The following is a 16537-nucleotide window of genomic DNA, read 5'->3' on the forward strand; positions in this document are numbered from 1 at the left end:
GGAGCCCCACGCTGGACTCCATCCCAGGACCCCCAGATCATGACCCCAGAGGAAGGCAGATGCTTAACCGACTGAGCCACCCGGGCGCCCCTCAAAAGTTTGTTTTCTAGATTCAACCATCACCACCCTAAAGAAGTTAGGATAAAATTATCCTAACCTCATTTGACCTTGTGTTTCTCAAAGGCTGAGTCTTCTATGCCCTGGCTCATGGGCACGCAATGGTTTTCGAGCAGCCACTATCAACTGATTAACCATTTAAGACTGAAAGAATTCTTGCAAGGACGATTCTTAGAATCTTCAGCCTCACAACCCTTAAAGTGCCTCAGGTGCACACAGAATCACCTGTATCTTTACCTTACACCAGGCTACTATTTAAACTACTTTGCGGTTGAAATGTTAAGGGGCACATTCTTGAGTTATTCCTTAATTTCTCTTATTTGGAAACACGTGGTAGGCAGTTCTTTGGATGTTGCTACTGAGATATCAAGAAGGGGAAAGCAGGTGGGGAAAGACAGATGGCACTCACACTCCAGGTGGGGTGAAGCAGTGCCCATGTGAGTGCCTCCCGAAAGTTCCTCTGGTTCAAAGGAAGGTCACAGGTAGAAAGGAGAGGGTGGTTAGCAGGAATGACTCTAGTGCTTCCTGCAGAGAGAAACAAAGTACCTCCAGCCAGAGAATAGAGGACTTAAAGAGAGCTCTTAGCACTTGCCAGTTTTGTTTTTTTTTTAAGATTTTATTTGAGAGAGCGAGAGAGAGAGAGGGAGAATCTCAAGCAGACTCCATGCTCAGCAGGGAGCAGGACGTGGGGCTCGATCCCAGGACGCTGAGATCATGACCTGAGAGGAAAGGAAGAATCTGCCGCTTATCTTGCTTAACCAACTGAGCCACCTAGGCACCCCTTAGCATTTGCAGTTTTATTACTTCACCTTCAGTTTTGTTACATGGGGAACCATCTCCTTGTATCCCAGAACTCTGGTTTTTATCTGCAGGGATATTGAACACCTAGCTTCTATTCAGTCCAGTGCTGCTTTTTCTAGGCCACTTCTGGGTGTGGTACTGCATTTCTGGCAACACCTTCTGCTCCCCGTTCATCTTGTAACCTCTGGTGCATTCAGTAAGTTAGAAAAATATTATTTCCCCTTTTTGAAAGCAAACCATCACACAAACAGAACTAGAGTGTGCATGCGGAATGAATATTTTATTACTAGATTATAAAAATAAAATACAAAATAATTTTAAAACAGAACTTAAAACACTGTACAAAGCTTTAATATGATACAAATGGGAAAATTAAATAAATAATTACACTTTTATGTACAGATGGCCTATACAAAACACTCCATGTTTCTGCCAATACTCTCATGTCCTTGGTTGCCTGAGCAAAAATGCATAGAGGGCTGCTTGGAGGGAAAAGGACAATACCATACCTTTGGAGGTATTTCAAAGAGCAACTTCTCATCACTCTGGCTTCATGAAGAGGAGGAGAAAGGGAGAAAACTGTGGGATTACTAAAGTCCTCTATCCTAACTTACTGGTTTTGCTCGACAAGAGAATTCTTCTGGTTTGTGGTTCAATCTGATATAACAGCTGCCAGTAGTTTATAACTTTCAAGAATTGTATCTCCGTCAGATCTAGATGTCTCCCCCTTTTTTCCTAAAAGCTGCAAACTGGTAAATAAATGACCCAATGAGATCAGCGCTGGCAATTTTAGGAATGGAGTCAGGAGGGGGACGGGAAGTGTGCAGGAGGGAGGAGGGAGGAGTGTACGGGCTCAAGCACGGGTCTTCGGATCAGTTCTCTTTGTTCAGTTCACTCAATCCAATTTCAGAGCCCCAAGTGGCAGAGTGTTGTGTTTCTTTGATCTTCCTAACCGTATTTCTGAATGCTTTTTACCTTAGTGAACTAATTTATCTATCTTGTGAGTCATTGAAAAAGAAAATAGTTGGGAGAAGTCCTAAGGGCTTTCCCTCCCTGGGTTACTCCCTAAGATAAATCACATTCAAGCTCTGGTCACCTTGTTTATCATGAGTGAAGAACAAAGCCCAGATTCCAAATATGGGGAAATGCTGTGAATGAGTTTTTAAGGATTTTAAACTGGGTATTATAAGGTGGGGAGAAAGGGTCATATGGCAAAGATAGTGTATATTAAAAACTTGGGTTTACTCAATGTTTTCAGCTGGGTGAGTGAACACTTCTGTATACAAAATGAAACGGTATTAAACTACTGAAAAGAGAGGTAAAATTCATGTCATTAGTGTGTAAAGTTATGTCATGGGCAAATTCTCTAGTCACACGGGCCCAAAGATCTGCCTCATGGAATCCTAATCTATAGGCGGAGAAACCCAGAACCGCCGGCCCAGGGGTTCCGAAGAGACATGGCAGCATCACCAGGGATACGTCCTATGCCCATACTGCCACTTCCAGTTTCCCAGGCAGGCTCTGTTAAAGTTCCACAGGATAACGAAGGAAAAGGCTTCACTTCCCTTACCTGTCTCCTCAGAGCACAAACCCAGCAGAGTGTAAGGAAATATTCAAATCATTACTGACTAAATGTTACTTGTTGACTATTCAGTTTTTGAGATTGTGTATAATAACCACAAAGTCATCTTGATCTTGTCACATACTTTCATTTTCCGATCCAGATTTGCCCAAGGGGAATAATTAAACATCCAGCTTACGTTTTGAAAGTCAGAGCAGATAATCACCACTCAATTTAGAGAATGTACTGATGGGCCAAGACTCTGTCATCATTTCATGTCCAGCCAAGGATTTCTTAGGGACTGAGATGTACAGCATCCAGATTCCCCTTTAAATTAATAGGGATCCTTGTCACATGTCCTGGGGTTACCTAAGAACTACAGGACTCCCCCAGGCACCTCCTGCAGTTCCCCCCTGCACTGCTGGCAACAGATTCCAGGCTCCCGAGACTATCCGGGTTAACGTTCTCCTAATTCCAAAGGGGCAGCCAAACCACTGAGGAAATCTGATGATTTCCATACCCCTCCCCATCCTCGCGGTGTACCCCCGAGTCCTACCGGATGAAGGCAGCGCAGTGGGATGTCCGAACCACCACCTGGGGGCTTCCGTGCCCCACGTCCTCCCTCCGTGTGGTCTGAGGACTACAGCTGCTGCGTGTTCCTGTCTCTAAGGTCTAAATCGACACCTTTGGATTCGGAACTCGGGTGAATAGTGACCTGTGGGGACTCCCACGTAGTTACGTGCCTTAATCCTGTAATACTTTGTGTGTTAAAACCTAGATAAGTAACTCTTCGGCAAATAAACTGTGCAGACCTGAACTCCAGAAAGTTGAACAATGCTGCTGTCATCAACCATTCTCTCTCTCCTCAGTGATACAGGTACCAAAATATGTCTCCCTTTAGGCAAAGTCCCAACACGTCTGTGGTAAATGCACATAAACGGGAGTGGGCAGAATAGAAAAGAGTGAACGCAAACAACTTAATTCCAGAATACATGAACGTGACAGAAGAAACGATTCCCTAACATACGCTGTGGTTTGATAGATATAAAGAAATGAAAAAAGTCTTAAAATCTGAAAGGTTTGATCTCCAAGACTAAATCTAGACCTATCTACAAATTAATATATTTTCAAATAGCCAGAATAGGATGCATTTTTTTCCCCTAAGCCACTAAACTCTGAATTCCAGATCGTGTTTCTCCTATCGCCAATTTCTAATGTTAGATGAAGAATGTAGTTCCTAGAACAAAGAATCCTCTAGGGAAAAAGCATCTGTTTTTAATTCAAAGCTATCGGGTACAGAAAAAACGAATTATAGTTTTAACTATCTGTGTGTGGGTTTATAAAACATGCACCAGTGTACACTTTTCCTTTGTAGCTTGAATGCAACCGTAGAAACATTTGCATAAAAATCTGTGGCCTGGAAGGAATCTCTGATGGTTCCCAAAGAACCGCCAGTGCCCTTGTGGCTAGCAGCCGAGCAGAGACACTGCACGACCGGTCCGCTGAAGCAGTAAGCAGCTGCCATTTGCTCAGTATTTGAAAGGAAATCATACAAAGGGGATCATGACAACAGACGGTAGCAATTATCATGTTGCTACTTATGTAGGACTGGACTGACTTGGCAACTTTTACAAAAAAACATTCACTTCACAACATGCAACTTAAGAAACGCAAACGTGCTGGTGCCCCTGTCAGCAAGGCCAGCTTGCACACCAAGGTGGGAACGACCGCGCCCGCCTGAGACTCACCGTTCAAAGATGTCTACAGTCTGTGCTTTAAGGTTACATTTGATACAATTTTCCTTTGTTCTCTATACGGTAACGTGAAATGCCTTTATGCTGTGCAAAAGATGACCAGGTGAAATTTTAATATTTCAGCCCATCTGTATGCCCTGGAGATTTGGCAGCACAACGTAAGAAGAATGCTGCCTACGGGGACTGAGCTGGTGTGAATCCATTTTCTGCTCCACCCAAGTACCTCCGGAGACCAGACATGGCGGGGTAAGGGCAGGTATGACTACGGTTGCCATCGTGTCATGACAGAAAAACCAGGAGGCACTTGATTTTCGAAACATAATTCTGACTTTTGCCTCGTACTACTTTTAGTATAGTTTGGCTTGACTTTAATTAATGGCCATGTCCCTCATCTTAGGTAAAATAACCGAAGCAGTTAAAAATTACTTGGATGATCTATGTTTATCACTGAAATGTGAAATATGCCATCACTAAAAAAACCCAAAATAAATAAAAAAATAAGGAACTAAAACAACAACAAACAACAAACTCATTCTCTGTATCATACCTTAAAATAAAATAAAAACAAAATTCTTGTGCCAAAAATGTTTTGCTCAGGGCTGCCAACTTCTCTGTTTAGCCTGAGACACTAAACATCTGAAAGCACAAACTATGCTTTTAAAAACCATAAAGTAAATCTCTATATGATAGTACTTTTAAGTACATATGATATAACTAGTCTGTTTTCATTTGAAAGTATCAGAGCTGAAACATCTTTGGTTAACTCTTTCCTCTACATGCAAAATAAAGTACTCTTATACAACAAGGCTATTTCTCTCTGGATATGGAGTTCGTTGGTGCCATTTAGGAAAGGGGGCAACAGAGTGGAAAAGTTCGGAGAAAAACAGAAGAAACCAAAAGCGAGAAAACACCCAATTGTCATGTTGCCATCACTGTCTGTTTTGACCCCTAGAAGAGAAATACCAGTAAGAAATAACACGCACGCACCATAACTGTAGCCTCATCCGTTTTTCCAACGGTTATGACGGGCGCATTGCTGACAACAAGGGTCAGGACTTAAAGCTGGCTACTTTTAGCACAATTTAGCTAATACAAGAGAAAAAAAGATAATTCCTTAATTGTAGATTACTCCCCCACCGTCCAAAAAACAGTGAGGTGAAAAGAGGAATGTAGAATGGCAATTTTTAAGAGATTTTTTTCTTTAAATCAATTTATGTTAGACCCATGATTATCATCCCAGTTTATCCCCTTTAACCGTAAGGACAGAATTATGTGATTAACGGGACAAATTTTTGAGCCAGTATTACAAGCTTGTCCTGGTAATTTTTTCCCCTATTAAAATCTTTTAAAAGTGAAAATTAGATAAGCTATCCTGGCTTGAAGGCTGCCAGCCCTTGCATTATTTACACAAAGAAGCAAGAAGAATCTGAAGTGTCCCACGCCAAAAACATATGTTCAGAAAATGCAGACAGGCAAGGCCCGAGTGTGCGCGAGGCACACGACAGAAAGGAATTTCACCGTCTGTGATCTGGAGATTACAAATGGAGAATGAGAAAGAATGAGTTTATATAAGCATATGTTTCTCTATATATTTATAAATATTTATATCATTTACCATGAAGACATGCAAGTAGTGTTACAGCAACTATTATACAATATAATACAGAAGGACTGGTCTTCCAATATTACAGTTGCTTTAGTTAAACAGCAGATATGTCTTATCTATTGCATTCCTCTGTAGTGCTTGAAACCGGAGAGAAATTAAGATTCCACACTATGCTACATTTCTTACGGGAGATTGTATAGGACTCGATAGTGTTTGGAGTTTCGGTTTGTTTGTTTTAAAAACAGCTCGACACAGATACAGAGAAGGAGAGAAGTTCAGCGCAGCTTCAGGGCGGCTCTGATGCAGCATTAGAACGTATTCACTTGGTGAGGAAATATATTTCTTTTTTTTTTCTGTTTTCCAATTCAACCACATAGGTTTGGCAGCAAACACAAGGTCAAAGAGAAAAGCACAGATGTTTGCTAGAAGGCAAATTTCAACAGCAAGCAGACCAGTTTACCTGACCTCAATAAGGTCTTTACAACACAAAACGCCCACAGAGTAGAAAAGAGCCCATTTGAAAAATCTAGCATAATTTACTTTTGCCTGATTCCTGTTAGCAGAAGAATGAAATCAGAGCAACTATGCTCCTCCTTGCAGCTTTATAAATTGAGGTTACAAGGAAATCAGGTCCAAAAGCCCAAATATTCAAACTAAAGCACAGGAGAAGCAGGTAATAAAACATTAAAAGATAAATATTGAGCCTAAATTTATTTCCCCAGATACTTGTTCCTTATTGGCTAAATGTATAAAATACAAAGTTTGAGGATTATAAGCCTCAACAACGTACCTAATTTCTTTTTCTTTCTAAATCTCTGAGAGCATAAAGTCACATTCCACAGCATTGTACTTCCCTGGTATCATCTTGGAGGTTGATATTGGAAACAGTCAGTATCCAGAAGACCTAAGAAAGCAAGGTCTAGTCTGGTCGGTCTTCCTTCCACCAGGAGGAAACAGAGGGGAAGAGGGTTCTTTTGTCTGGAAGGGCACTCACCCCACTCCGGCCCTCTGCGCTAGCGCCCGCAGACTTCTCCTTCCTTGACCTAAGTTTCAGTAGTTCTTTTTCACAATAAAAATATACTGAGCTAAGAACTGTTAACTGTTACTTTTTTCTGTGCCACAGAAAAATATTAGGGGACTAAAAAAAAAAAAACAACACACAACTGGATTTGAAATTCTCAGCATGTGCTGCTAACAAGGATATTAGCATGTATTGTTAAAATAAGAGAAGGGAGGTTGCATTCGGGGAGATACACTAACTTTAAAAACTGGGAAATCCGGGGACGGCAGGTAGTAGGAGTGAGGCGAAGTAAAGGTGCGAACTCTCAGCACACTAGTAAACACGAGCTCGTGTATGTGAGCCTGGCTCCCCAGCAAGACTGTACGTATCCTCATATCGGAGCAATTCTGACTCCAAGGTTGGGAAGTTTTGAATGAAAATATTAAAACAAGAAGTTTCACTTTTGCTATATAATCTTTGAGCAATGCCTTAAAAAAAACCAGGCCAAACCCCTTAAAATTCCACTCCATTTCCTACCTTCAACTCTTTTGTTTCAATGGCAGCTGAAAAATGAGAGTTCATTTAATGTCCCCGGGGATTTTGCTGGCTTGCCCCTGCCTGTGCAAAGGCATTGATTCCTGACTGCTTGCTGCCTGCCTTAGGTAATTCCTTATCATGTATTTATGTCTTCTTACAAATAATTTATCATGTTACTTTCTTTTGCAAGAGAAGATCAACACTGATTTTTACACAGACAGTACAGGGACACACATGCATCAGGGTTAGGAGGGAGATCTCACACCTCTCACACAGAGGCAGCCCGGCTCCTATCTGCTGAGTTTAGTGGCTGACTTACTCTTCCCTGGGGGGGCTTTAGTGCTGGCCGAGTGGTGGTGGAGGCTGCTGGATCCTTTCAGGCCATTCTTGCTGGGTTTGCAATGCTCCTGTTGGCAGGACCTCCTGGAGGAGGAAGATCCTGAGTGGCTGGGAGGTGACTTGCTTCTCCCCAGATGCGGGGATGAACTCCTCTGGTCATGGTGCAGCCGTCCACCCCTGGACGGTGAGGAGCTGGACGTGCGAGGCAAGGAAGAGCTTCGAGGAGAGGCACTGGGGCTCCTGCGGGGGACAACTGGACTCTTGGGTGGTGTTTTTGGATTGTGAGGGGATCCTGGACTCTTGCACTGAGCAGTGCTCCGGGGCTTCTGAGATCCGTTTTGAAGAATTTGGGCCAGGCGGGAGAAAAGGTCTGAGTCGGAATTGCTACTCCCTAGGACTTTGTATCTGCGGAGCCTTAAAAGAACAGAGAAGAATTCTTTTCATTTAATTCAAGTGTGTTCAGAAAGCCACAGTGTCCTAATGATAGTGTATATAATGTGAGTCAAGTCAGCAAACACTGGAAACAGAGTTACTCGTTCACATTCCAGTTGTATGAGCCTGGACAAGTTACTTAACTTCTCCTTTTTAAGTGAAGTACAGTGGACATACAATGCTATCTTAATTTCAGGTATACAGCACAGTGATTCCAAAATTCTACACATTACACAGTGTTCACCATGTTAAGTTTTGTTACTATCTGTCACCGTCAAAGTTATTACAATATCATTGACTATATTCTCTTCGCTGTAATTTCCAGCCCCATGACGGACTTATTCTAGAACTTAAAGTTCATACCTCTTACTCCCCACCCTTCACCTGTTTCGCTCATCCTTCCCACCCCACTCCCCTCTGGCAACCACTGGTTTGTTCTCTGTATATATGAGTCTGTTTCTATTTGCTGGCTTGTTTTGTGTTTTCAGATTTCACATATAAGTATGAAAATACCAAATGATTTCACTTGCACGTATTTGGTATTTGTCTTTCTCTAATTTCACCTAGTATAATACCCTCTAAGTCTATCCATGTTGTAAATGGCAAGATTTCATTCTTTTTTATGGCTGAGCAATATCCTATTATATGTACACCCCCCCGGCTTTACCCATTCATCCACCAATGGACACTGACGTTGCTTTCACATCCTGGCTATTGTAAATAATGCTGCTATAACCATAGGGGTGCATATATCTTTTCGAATTCGTGTTTTGCTTTCTTTGGGTAAATACCCAGCAGTGAAATTACTGGATTGTATGGTAGTTCTACTTTTCATTTTTTGAGGGGATTCCACAGTGTTTTCCGTCGTTGCTGCATCAGTCACACCCTCACCAGCAGTACACGTGACCTCTCCTAGCGTTTAATGGGAATGCTGTCTACCTCCCAGGATTACTAGCAGCCAAGAACAGTGGCCCAAGTAAAGTATTTAGCCGGCTGGCTGCCATTCAGAAGGACTTAAATGTTGTTAGTCTTTTTCCTCCTATGGCACGTTTTTTCTTCTTTTTCCTCTTTTTTTAAAAGCTTTTATTTATTTATTTACGTAATCTGTATACCCAACATGGGGCTCGAACTCACGACCCCAAGATGAAGAGTCGCACACTTCCGACTGAGCCAGCCAGGCACCCTGGCATGTTTGTTCTTCTAATTTTAGGATCAACTTAATGAGACGTCTCTAGCATGTCAGTAAATGAGAAAGAGAGTAAACCATTTGTTGAAGGCTCCCATGACAGAAATTTGGCACGTGCGTATGCAAACATTAGGCCCCACAACACGAAGTGTACTCACAACAGCAGGAACTACAGATCAAAGTATATTTCAACCTCACTGAACACTTTGCAAAAGGAAAGCGTAGTCACTGGTTTCTCTGGGCCTCAGTTTCTGTCCCTGACAATAGTCTGAGATTCAAGAGAGCTGGGTTTGGAGACTGACGCATCTCACTGGCAACTGAGCTTGGGCCTTAGAATTCTAAACCTAGAGAATATTCATATATCAGTGTCTCCTCTGACCTAAATGTCTTTCTGTCTTGGCCTAAAATCCATTCAGTTAAAGAATTTAAATCTCAAACTGCTGGGGCGCCTGGGTGGCTCAGTTGGTTAAGCATCTGCCTTCAGCTCAGGTCATGATCCTGGAGACCTGGGATCGAGCCCCGTGTCGGGCTCTGTGCTCAGTGGGGGAGCCTGCTTCTCAATCTCCCTCTGCCGCTCCCCACTCATGCTCACTCGCTCTCTCTCAAATAAATGAAAAAACCCCAAAACCTCAAACTGCTGCCATGCCACTCCTTATAGAAGCAAGTGGAAGAAGAACTTCCGAGGCTGTATTAGGACCTCAGGATGCAGGGGCATAAACAGCCATCATCACCATCACGGGTCAGCAACAAGCTACTGATTTTTTTCTCTGAATTTTCTCTCCTCCTCCTTTCCCACCATCTACTTATTCTGACACGATGAAGCTCATTCCGGTTAAGCCTACCATGGATGTTACAGTAAAATGTGAAGAATGCAATGTGCTAATCCTCCTGTGCCAGGACCTACGTGGGAAAGTTGAGTGACCCCTGAGTTCCCAGATGAGGTCCAGGCTGGTCAGTTCTGTAACATCTGACACAATGCCACATGCTTGGTTACCAAGTGCTACGTTTAAGGGACACGTAAAGCGCGAAGTAATAAATGATAATCAGGATTTGTTCGCTGTAGCCCAAAGCAGCCCAAGCCACAGATGACACCATCTGTTAAGTGCAGACGACAAGCAGAAGGAAGAGGGGAAGTGTGGCGTTCATGGAATCACCTTTCTAAAATGTCTCAAATGACTGCTGTTTACTCATCACCCTTCTTCTGTGGAAGTCTAGTCCCACTGGCACTTCAAATCCAATGTTTAGTTACCCTTGAACCTGAAACCCTATGCAACTTACCTTAGCTAAGGGGAGCAAGTTCTGCTGGGTAATGAGAGAGATAGAATCTCACTTTAATACACTTCAGAATCCATAACAATAATCCATATTGTTGTACTATCTAGAACAGGCTATAGTCTTCAAGTATTCTGATTTCCACCTGGTTTTTGTTCAAAGGCCTTCCTTTTTCTCATTCTTCTCCAAGGGTTGAGACCATTCTAGTCTGTGGAATGAGTAATGGCTCTCCAAGGAAAGCACTCTTAACTGGTTTATGTTTCCCCTCTTCTCTAAAATGTAACCACCCTATGGTCAACTATACGTAAGAATACTTCAGTAAACAAGTATACCATATAGTAAATACTGAAGTAATACTTTTATTATGTAGGGCTGTGTGTATCATCAGACCTAGGGAAACTGCCTACAGGGTTTTTGTGTTTAATTCGTTATAATCAGATAAACAGCACTGTGACCAGGACCCATTCATCAAATTACAGACACAGTCTTTTTCACTACAATTGGACATCATAATGCCATCTCTTATAATGGGATTCTGACTAGAAAAAACTGGAAAATTATTGAGTACCTAGTGAAAATGCACTAGAAGAGTCCATCGTAGTGCATGCTGATCAAGCCCCGCACAAAGCTCTGCATGTATGCGACCGTATTTGACCCTCCCCAGACCACGAGGCGTCCGTAAGATCTGTTTTATGGATGCGGAAACCAAGGGTCATACTGCTAGGAAGTGGGAGAGCTAAGAATTAACTTGGATCAGTATGACCCCTTCTTCTACACTGGGCTATAAGGCTTGGGAAAGGTAGGGAAGGAAACAGATAATCAGAAGCAGGCAACAGAGAAATGAAACCACTGATCATAATCAAACATAATCAAACAGACACAGAAAGAAAACTACACACCTAACGCAGTAAGAACACAGAGCCTTACCTGGCTTCCACCCCAGGCCTCGTGGGCGGCTTTCCCGGTGGTGGCCGAGGCAAGAACTGGGCTGACGTTGCGCTACTGACTTGGTCTGTGTTGACCCATGAAACTGGCCTTGGGATTTTGCTCTTTCTGGACTGAGAGATGATGGGTGACAGAAAGCTGTCTTCGGCTGATCTGCTCAGGTGTGAGTCTACAGCCAGTCTTGAGAACGGAGCAAAGACTTCCTCCTCAGAAAAGGGAGCAGGAACTGTGGCTAGTCTCTCCTCCAGCAATTTATCAGAGGCACTTGAGAGGTCCCCAAGGAAAGACTTGAGTTGCCTTTTTTCCACCAGAAGCCTGACGAGGTCTGGCTGATAAGCTTTCTTTTGGAGGAGCTTTTCTTTTGCGGAGACTGGAGAGGATGATTCAAAAGTAGAGTCTATCTCTTGTGCTAGAACAGGGATTCGGCTGTGTCTAGTTACAAACGATGACCTAACCACGTCCTTCCGGGATGGCGGACAATGGTCACTCTCTGAAACACAATGAAATAATTCTCCATTTCTAGGGGCCATTTTCTCTCTCTTACCCTCTTGGTGCAAAAAAGTAGACAGGTCTCCCTGCTGACCTGGCAAGTCTTCACTTCTGATGTCGTCATCCTTAGATAGCTTACTTTTTTGCATTGCTGCCACCTGACTTATCTGTCCTTCAACATGTGGGTCAATGACTCGTGAAGAAACTGCCAGAAGCTTCCCTATCTCATGAGTTTTGTCTTGATTTGGCACTACACTAAAAGTCTGTGTCTTCGTCACATCAAGAGGTTCAGCAGTAGCGGAGTGACCCCTCTCCACAGTTACCAAGTCTCCTGGAAGGGAGGCGATCTCGATATAATGCTGCCCTTTACTTAACTTCTCATCTTCATTATCGGACCCTAGAAGATTGCTTTTCTCTTCGGTTTCCCTAGGGAGACTCTCAAATTCTCTCTCAGCCAGTCTGTTATGGTCAGGAAGGTCTTTTGGTCCCAGGTCTTGAGATTTGTCCCACTCTCTAATGTTGGGTAACAAGTCATGACCAATATGACCTATCTGAAGCCCCAGGTCTGTTCTGCTTCCTCCACTAGGAGGTTCGCCCTCTGTCACAACGAGGCCAGAGAAGTTCTCCCTTGGAGAGTAAAGTTCCACAGTGGGTTCCACAGGCTGAAGGTCTTTCTTCTCTGGCTGTTGACCATAGTGAAAGCTTCCCGAAGTTGACTGTGTGGATGCCACAGAGGGTCTAGGAATTGTAATCTGGAGAGACAGGAGGAAAAAATATTATGTAGAATGTGGAATATAAAGAAGAGGCATGATTCGAAATTTCACACTTCCAATTCTAATTTATAAGAGGAACACAGATGTTGACCAGGTTTGCCCAACTCATATTTAAAATGAACAACTCTGAATCAATGTGCATGACACTCAAGCCCTCCTACCCAGGAGCTGTACAAAACAGTCTCCCTCTAGGCTCATCCCTGCCTTTTCTTTAGCCTGCTCTGTGCCCTGGAAGACTGACTTCTACAGACTGCATGGCCCAGGCTCCCTTGCCTTCTGATTTCTGGTTGGGTTTGCTCAAGGGGCAGCACCAACAGAGCAGCAGACTTGGAGGAGAGAAAGGTCTGGGTACTATTAATATTTTAAAAAAGATTTTATTTATTATGAGAGAGACAGAGAGGGAGAGAGGAGGAGGAGCAGCGGGAGAAGGACAAGCAGACTCTGTGCTGAGTGGGGAGCCTGACATGGGGCTCAATCTCAGGACCCTGAGATCATGACCTGAGCCAAAATCAAGAGTCAGATGCTCAACCGACTGCACCACCCAGGCGCTCCAAGGTCTGGGTGTTAATTCTCTCTGCTTGCTGCCCAAGGGACGGAAGCTTGGGTGGTGGCTACATTCTACCACTTTCGGCCACAGCCACTATCACATGGCCCTTCTCCCAGCTTTTGCTCCTTCTTCCTCCTCTTAGAGGACTCAAGATAGAAATGGCTCCCTCCACTGATGGTCCTGTTAGTTCTCTTAACTCTTCCCACACATCTGTAAAAAGCTCTTTTCGGTACATTCTCTCCAAGTCCCCTCGAGCGTGCCAGCGATTTTCTGCCAGAATGCAGACACAGGATTATAGGGAAAAATTACTGGTAAACTATTGTACATTTAAAAACTCCAGATTTACATGCATTTTGTTTCCCCTAACTCCTGTCAGTCAAACAATGTTAGGAATATTTTATCTTCCTATAAGCAAAGACTTACAAAGATGTTTCCTAATGTTTCATTATCTTTAATTTTTTAAGGTCAAGCCTATGATAAATTCTTCTACCATCCTTCCACTGAGGTCATTTCAATTCTATGTGAATGAGATTCAATGTCTAAGAAGAATGTCCTATCTTAAGACTCCTGAAGTTTCTACATTTTCACGCGTGTTGAAAGTAACATGTGAGAAAACAAAAGCGACATGTAAGGAGGCAGCGAATGTCAACCATACAAACCGGTATGGAAAAAAAGCCTTTCTGAGAAATGAAAGAAGTCAAATTACTTAATGAAGCCAATTTAGTTCTAGGAAAACTATGGAAATTGGTCTGAATTCAAAGCAAAATGAATTTGGAACTGTCATGGGAGATTGTGCTTAGACCCCATCTTAGTCCCTAGACATCGGCGTTGTTCCAGAGGCAGAGAAACTGTCTGGCGCTGTCTCTCTGTGTGTCAGGAATACAAAGAGGTTTAAGAATGCGTAAAGCCTGTCCTGAGCCCAGCCCAGGGAAAATACCCAACCAGTGTCCTGAACAGCTCCTGAACAGAACTAGTACCCTGAGGGCCCGGCAGATTAACTGAATGAAGACAGGCTGTTTGGGTCCAGATGTGGACTCTCACAATGAGCCCAGACCTATAATGACCTCCGGGAAAAGGGAGGAAGTTCCGGCGGCACTGCTCCCTTCGGGAAGTCACCTCACACTTGCATCTCCTTCACCATTCTAAAATATATTCAGGCAGATGGCAATTTTCTAGTATACTTTAGAAATCATATTGAAACCTAAAATGTATAGTTACTTACTATTCAAAATGCAATTTTTAAGACCTGAGAGTGATGGTGATAAGAAAGTCAAGTAAGAAGTTATAAAAATGCCAAATAACAAGGGAACTGACTCTCTACCTACACTGAAAATAAACCAACAGTCACTTCATTATCACATGTAATTCCAAAAACACCAGCCCAAATAAACTCAGCAGTGTTCACAAAAATAACAGTCCACTGCTCTTTTGAGATTGGAGCGAGGGAATCCATACACTTCTGAGCTTAACTCATCTAAGATTCAGGATATAAAAGGATGTGTGTGTGTAGTATGAAAAATGGGGTGACAATCTTGTATACAGAAAAGATACAGGAACCACCAGACAGGAGAATCTATTTTCTTGAAAAAGATTCTGAGCAATTACAAGAAACTGCATAAAATACTCTCATATAATATTTCTATAGCACTTTAAATTTCTAAAGTATTCCTAAACCCATTTTTACTAATTCCATCTTATATCTGCCCTAGATTTTAATTGGGTGCTATTATTTTTTTTAAAGATTTTATTTATTTGAGTTCGAGAGAGAGAGCGAGCATGTGCACAAGCAGGGGGAGCGGCAGGCAGAGGGAGCAGTAGGCTCCCTGCCGAGCAAGGAGCCCAATGCAGGGCTCGATCCCAGGACCCTGAGATCATGACCTGGCCCGAAGGCAGCCACCTACCCGAGAGAGCCACCCAGGTGCCCTTAATTGGGTGCTATTATTTACACAAATTTCACAAATGAGAAAAAGTCAGGGATAGGACTTAAGGATTTTGAAAATCACGCACAGCATAGCACAGCCTGCTGACATGCGCTATACTCAAATGAAGTCTGAGAAGGAGTCTGCAAACATTATGTGGCAAGATAAAAGGAGAAAAACCAAAGATCCATAACTAAATGTAGAAAAAGGAAGACTCATTCTAAGTATAGCTGAAAACAACTTCCTTAACCGTAGACTGTAAGACACAAAAGCAATTCCCATACTTGGGACACTTTACAAACGGACTAAATCAATGATGTGCCAGTAAGCCATATGCATCTCTCATACCTTTAATTTCTGTAATTTACAAACATCTCTTTAAGGCATGAATTCGCTCATGTCCTTTCTTCTGTTCTCTAACTGTATAACACCTTTTAACAGAACTAGAAAATGACCTCGGTATTTTCCATTTCTTTAATATTAGTTTTACCAATACCTACTACTCTGTGTCACTAACATCAGTCTCATCACTGTTCAGTTCAGATAAAGCGGTCTCATTACTTATAGTTACCCCATGTTTACAGCTGGCCAGATAGCAAGAGACAATAAACTGTAAACTATTATTTATCTGTAACTTATAAATAATTACCCTTTAACTTTCATCTCATTCAAGGATTGTAATGTTATTAAGATAATAAAAACTTTGGGGAATTCACATTCATACCAGATAGCCTCTCTTCCAAATAAAAGGTATGTGATATATGAAATATCTAGATCTCATTTTGGTTTTTTGACAATTTATGAGATATTGGTAGGAGAATAATTTATTGGTTCCTAGTATTGCCAAGAATAACAGAGTTATATAAACGCATTCCTGGTCTAAAAAAACTTAAATTTTAAACATTCACATTTCTTTGGGCCATTCGAAATCCCCAAAGACTTTGTTTGTTTAAAGCATCTTCATATGATGCTTTATACAAGTGTTGAAAATTATGAATAAAACTAAAATACTATAATTGAACCATGTTTTTAATGTATCAAATTTTGATTTCTAGAAAGAGAGTGCACAGCAATGATCACATTGAGTAATAAGAGGCCCTACATGCTAACAGAATGTCCCACGCGCTCACTCTTTACCCCTGTTGCTACTCTGACCACAGTTACGCTGGTTACTGTTGTTGCTGACGCTGTGGTATGACTTGGCATATGGATGGGGGCGCTGGCGGGAGGAGGAATGGAGCAGGCAGCAGTCTGCTACA

General features: G+C 42.4%; 1 protein-coding gene across 6 annotated transcripts in view; it reads right to left on the reverse strand.

Annotated features, from left to right (window-relative positions):
- Positions 1 to 1179: 1179 nt before the first annotated feature.
- TTBK2 (tau tubulin kinase 2) overlaps positions 1180 to 16537 on the reverse strand; it is a 133460-nt gene continuing 118102 nt past the window's right edge. For all 6 annotated transcript variants that reach the window (XM_026479903.4, XM_057306194.1, XM_048218300.2 and 3 more), the window contains 2 exons: positions 11533 to 12791; positions 1180 to 8129 (listed from right to left, as the gene is read on the reverse strand). In XM_026479903.4, coding sequence (XP_026335688.1) covers positions 7667 to 8129; positions 11533 to 12791 — 1722 coding nt within the window. In that variant the 3' untranslated portion in view covers positions 1180 to 7666. The remainder of the gene's footprint in view (positions 8130 to 11532; positions 12792 to 16537) is intronic.

Source organism: Ursus arctos, unplaced genomic scaffold (assembly GCF_023065955.2).
Source record: "Ursus arctos isolate Adak ecotype North America unplaced genomic scaffold, UrsArc2.0 scaffold_36, whole genome shotgun sequence".
NCBI classification, from domain to species: Eukaryota; Metazoa; Chordata; class Mammalia; order Carnivora; family Ursidae; genus Ursus; species Ursus arctos.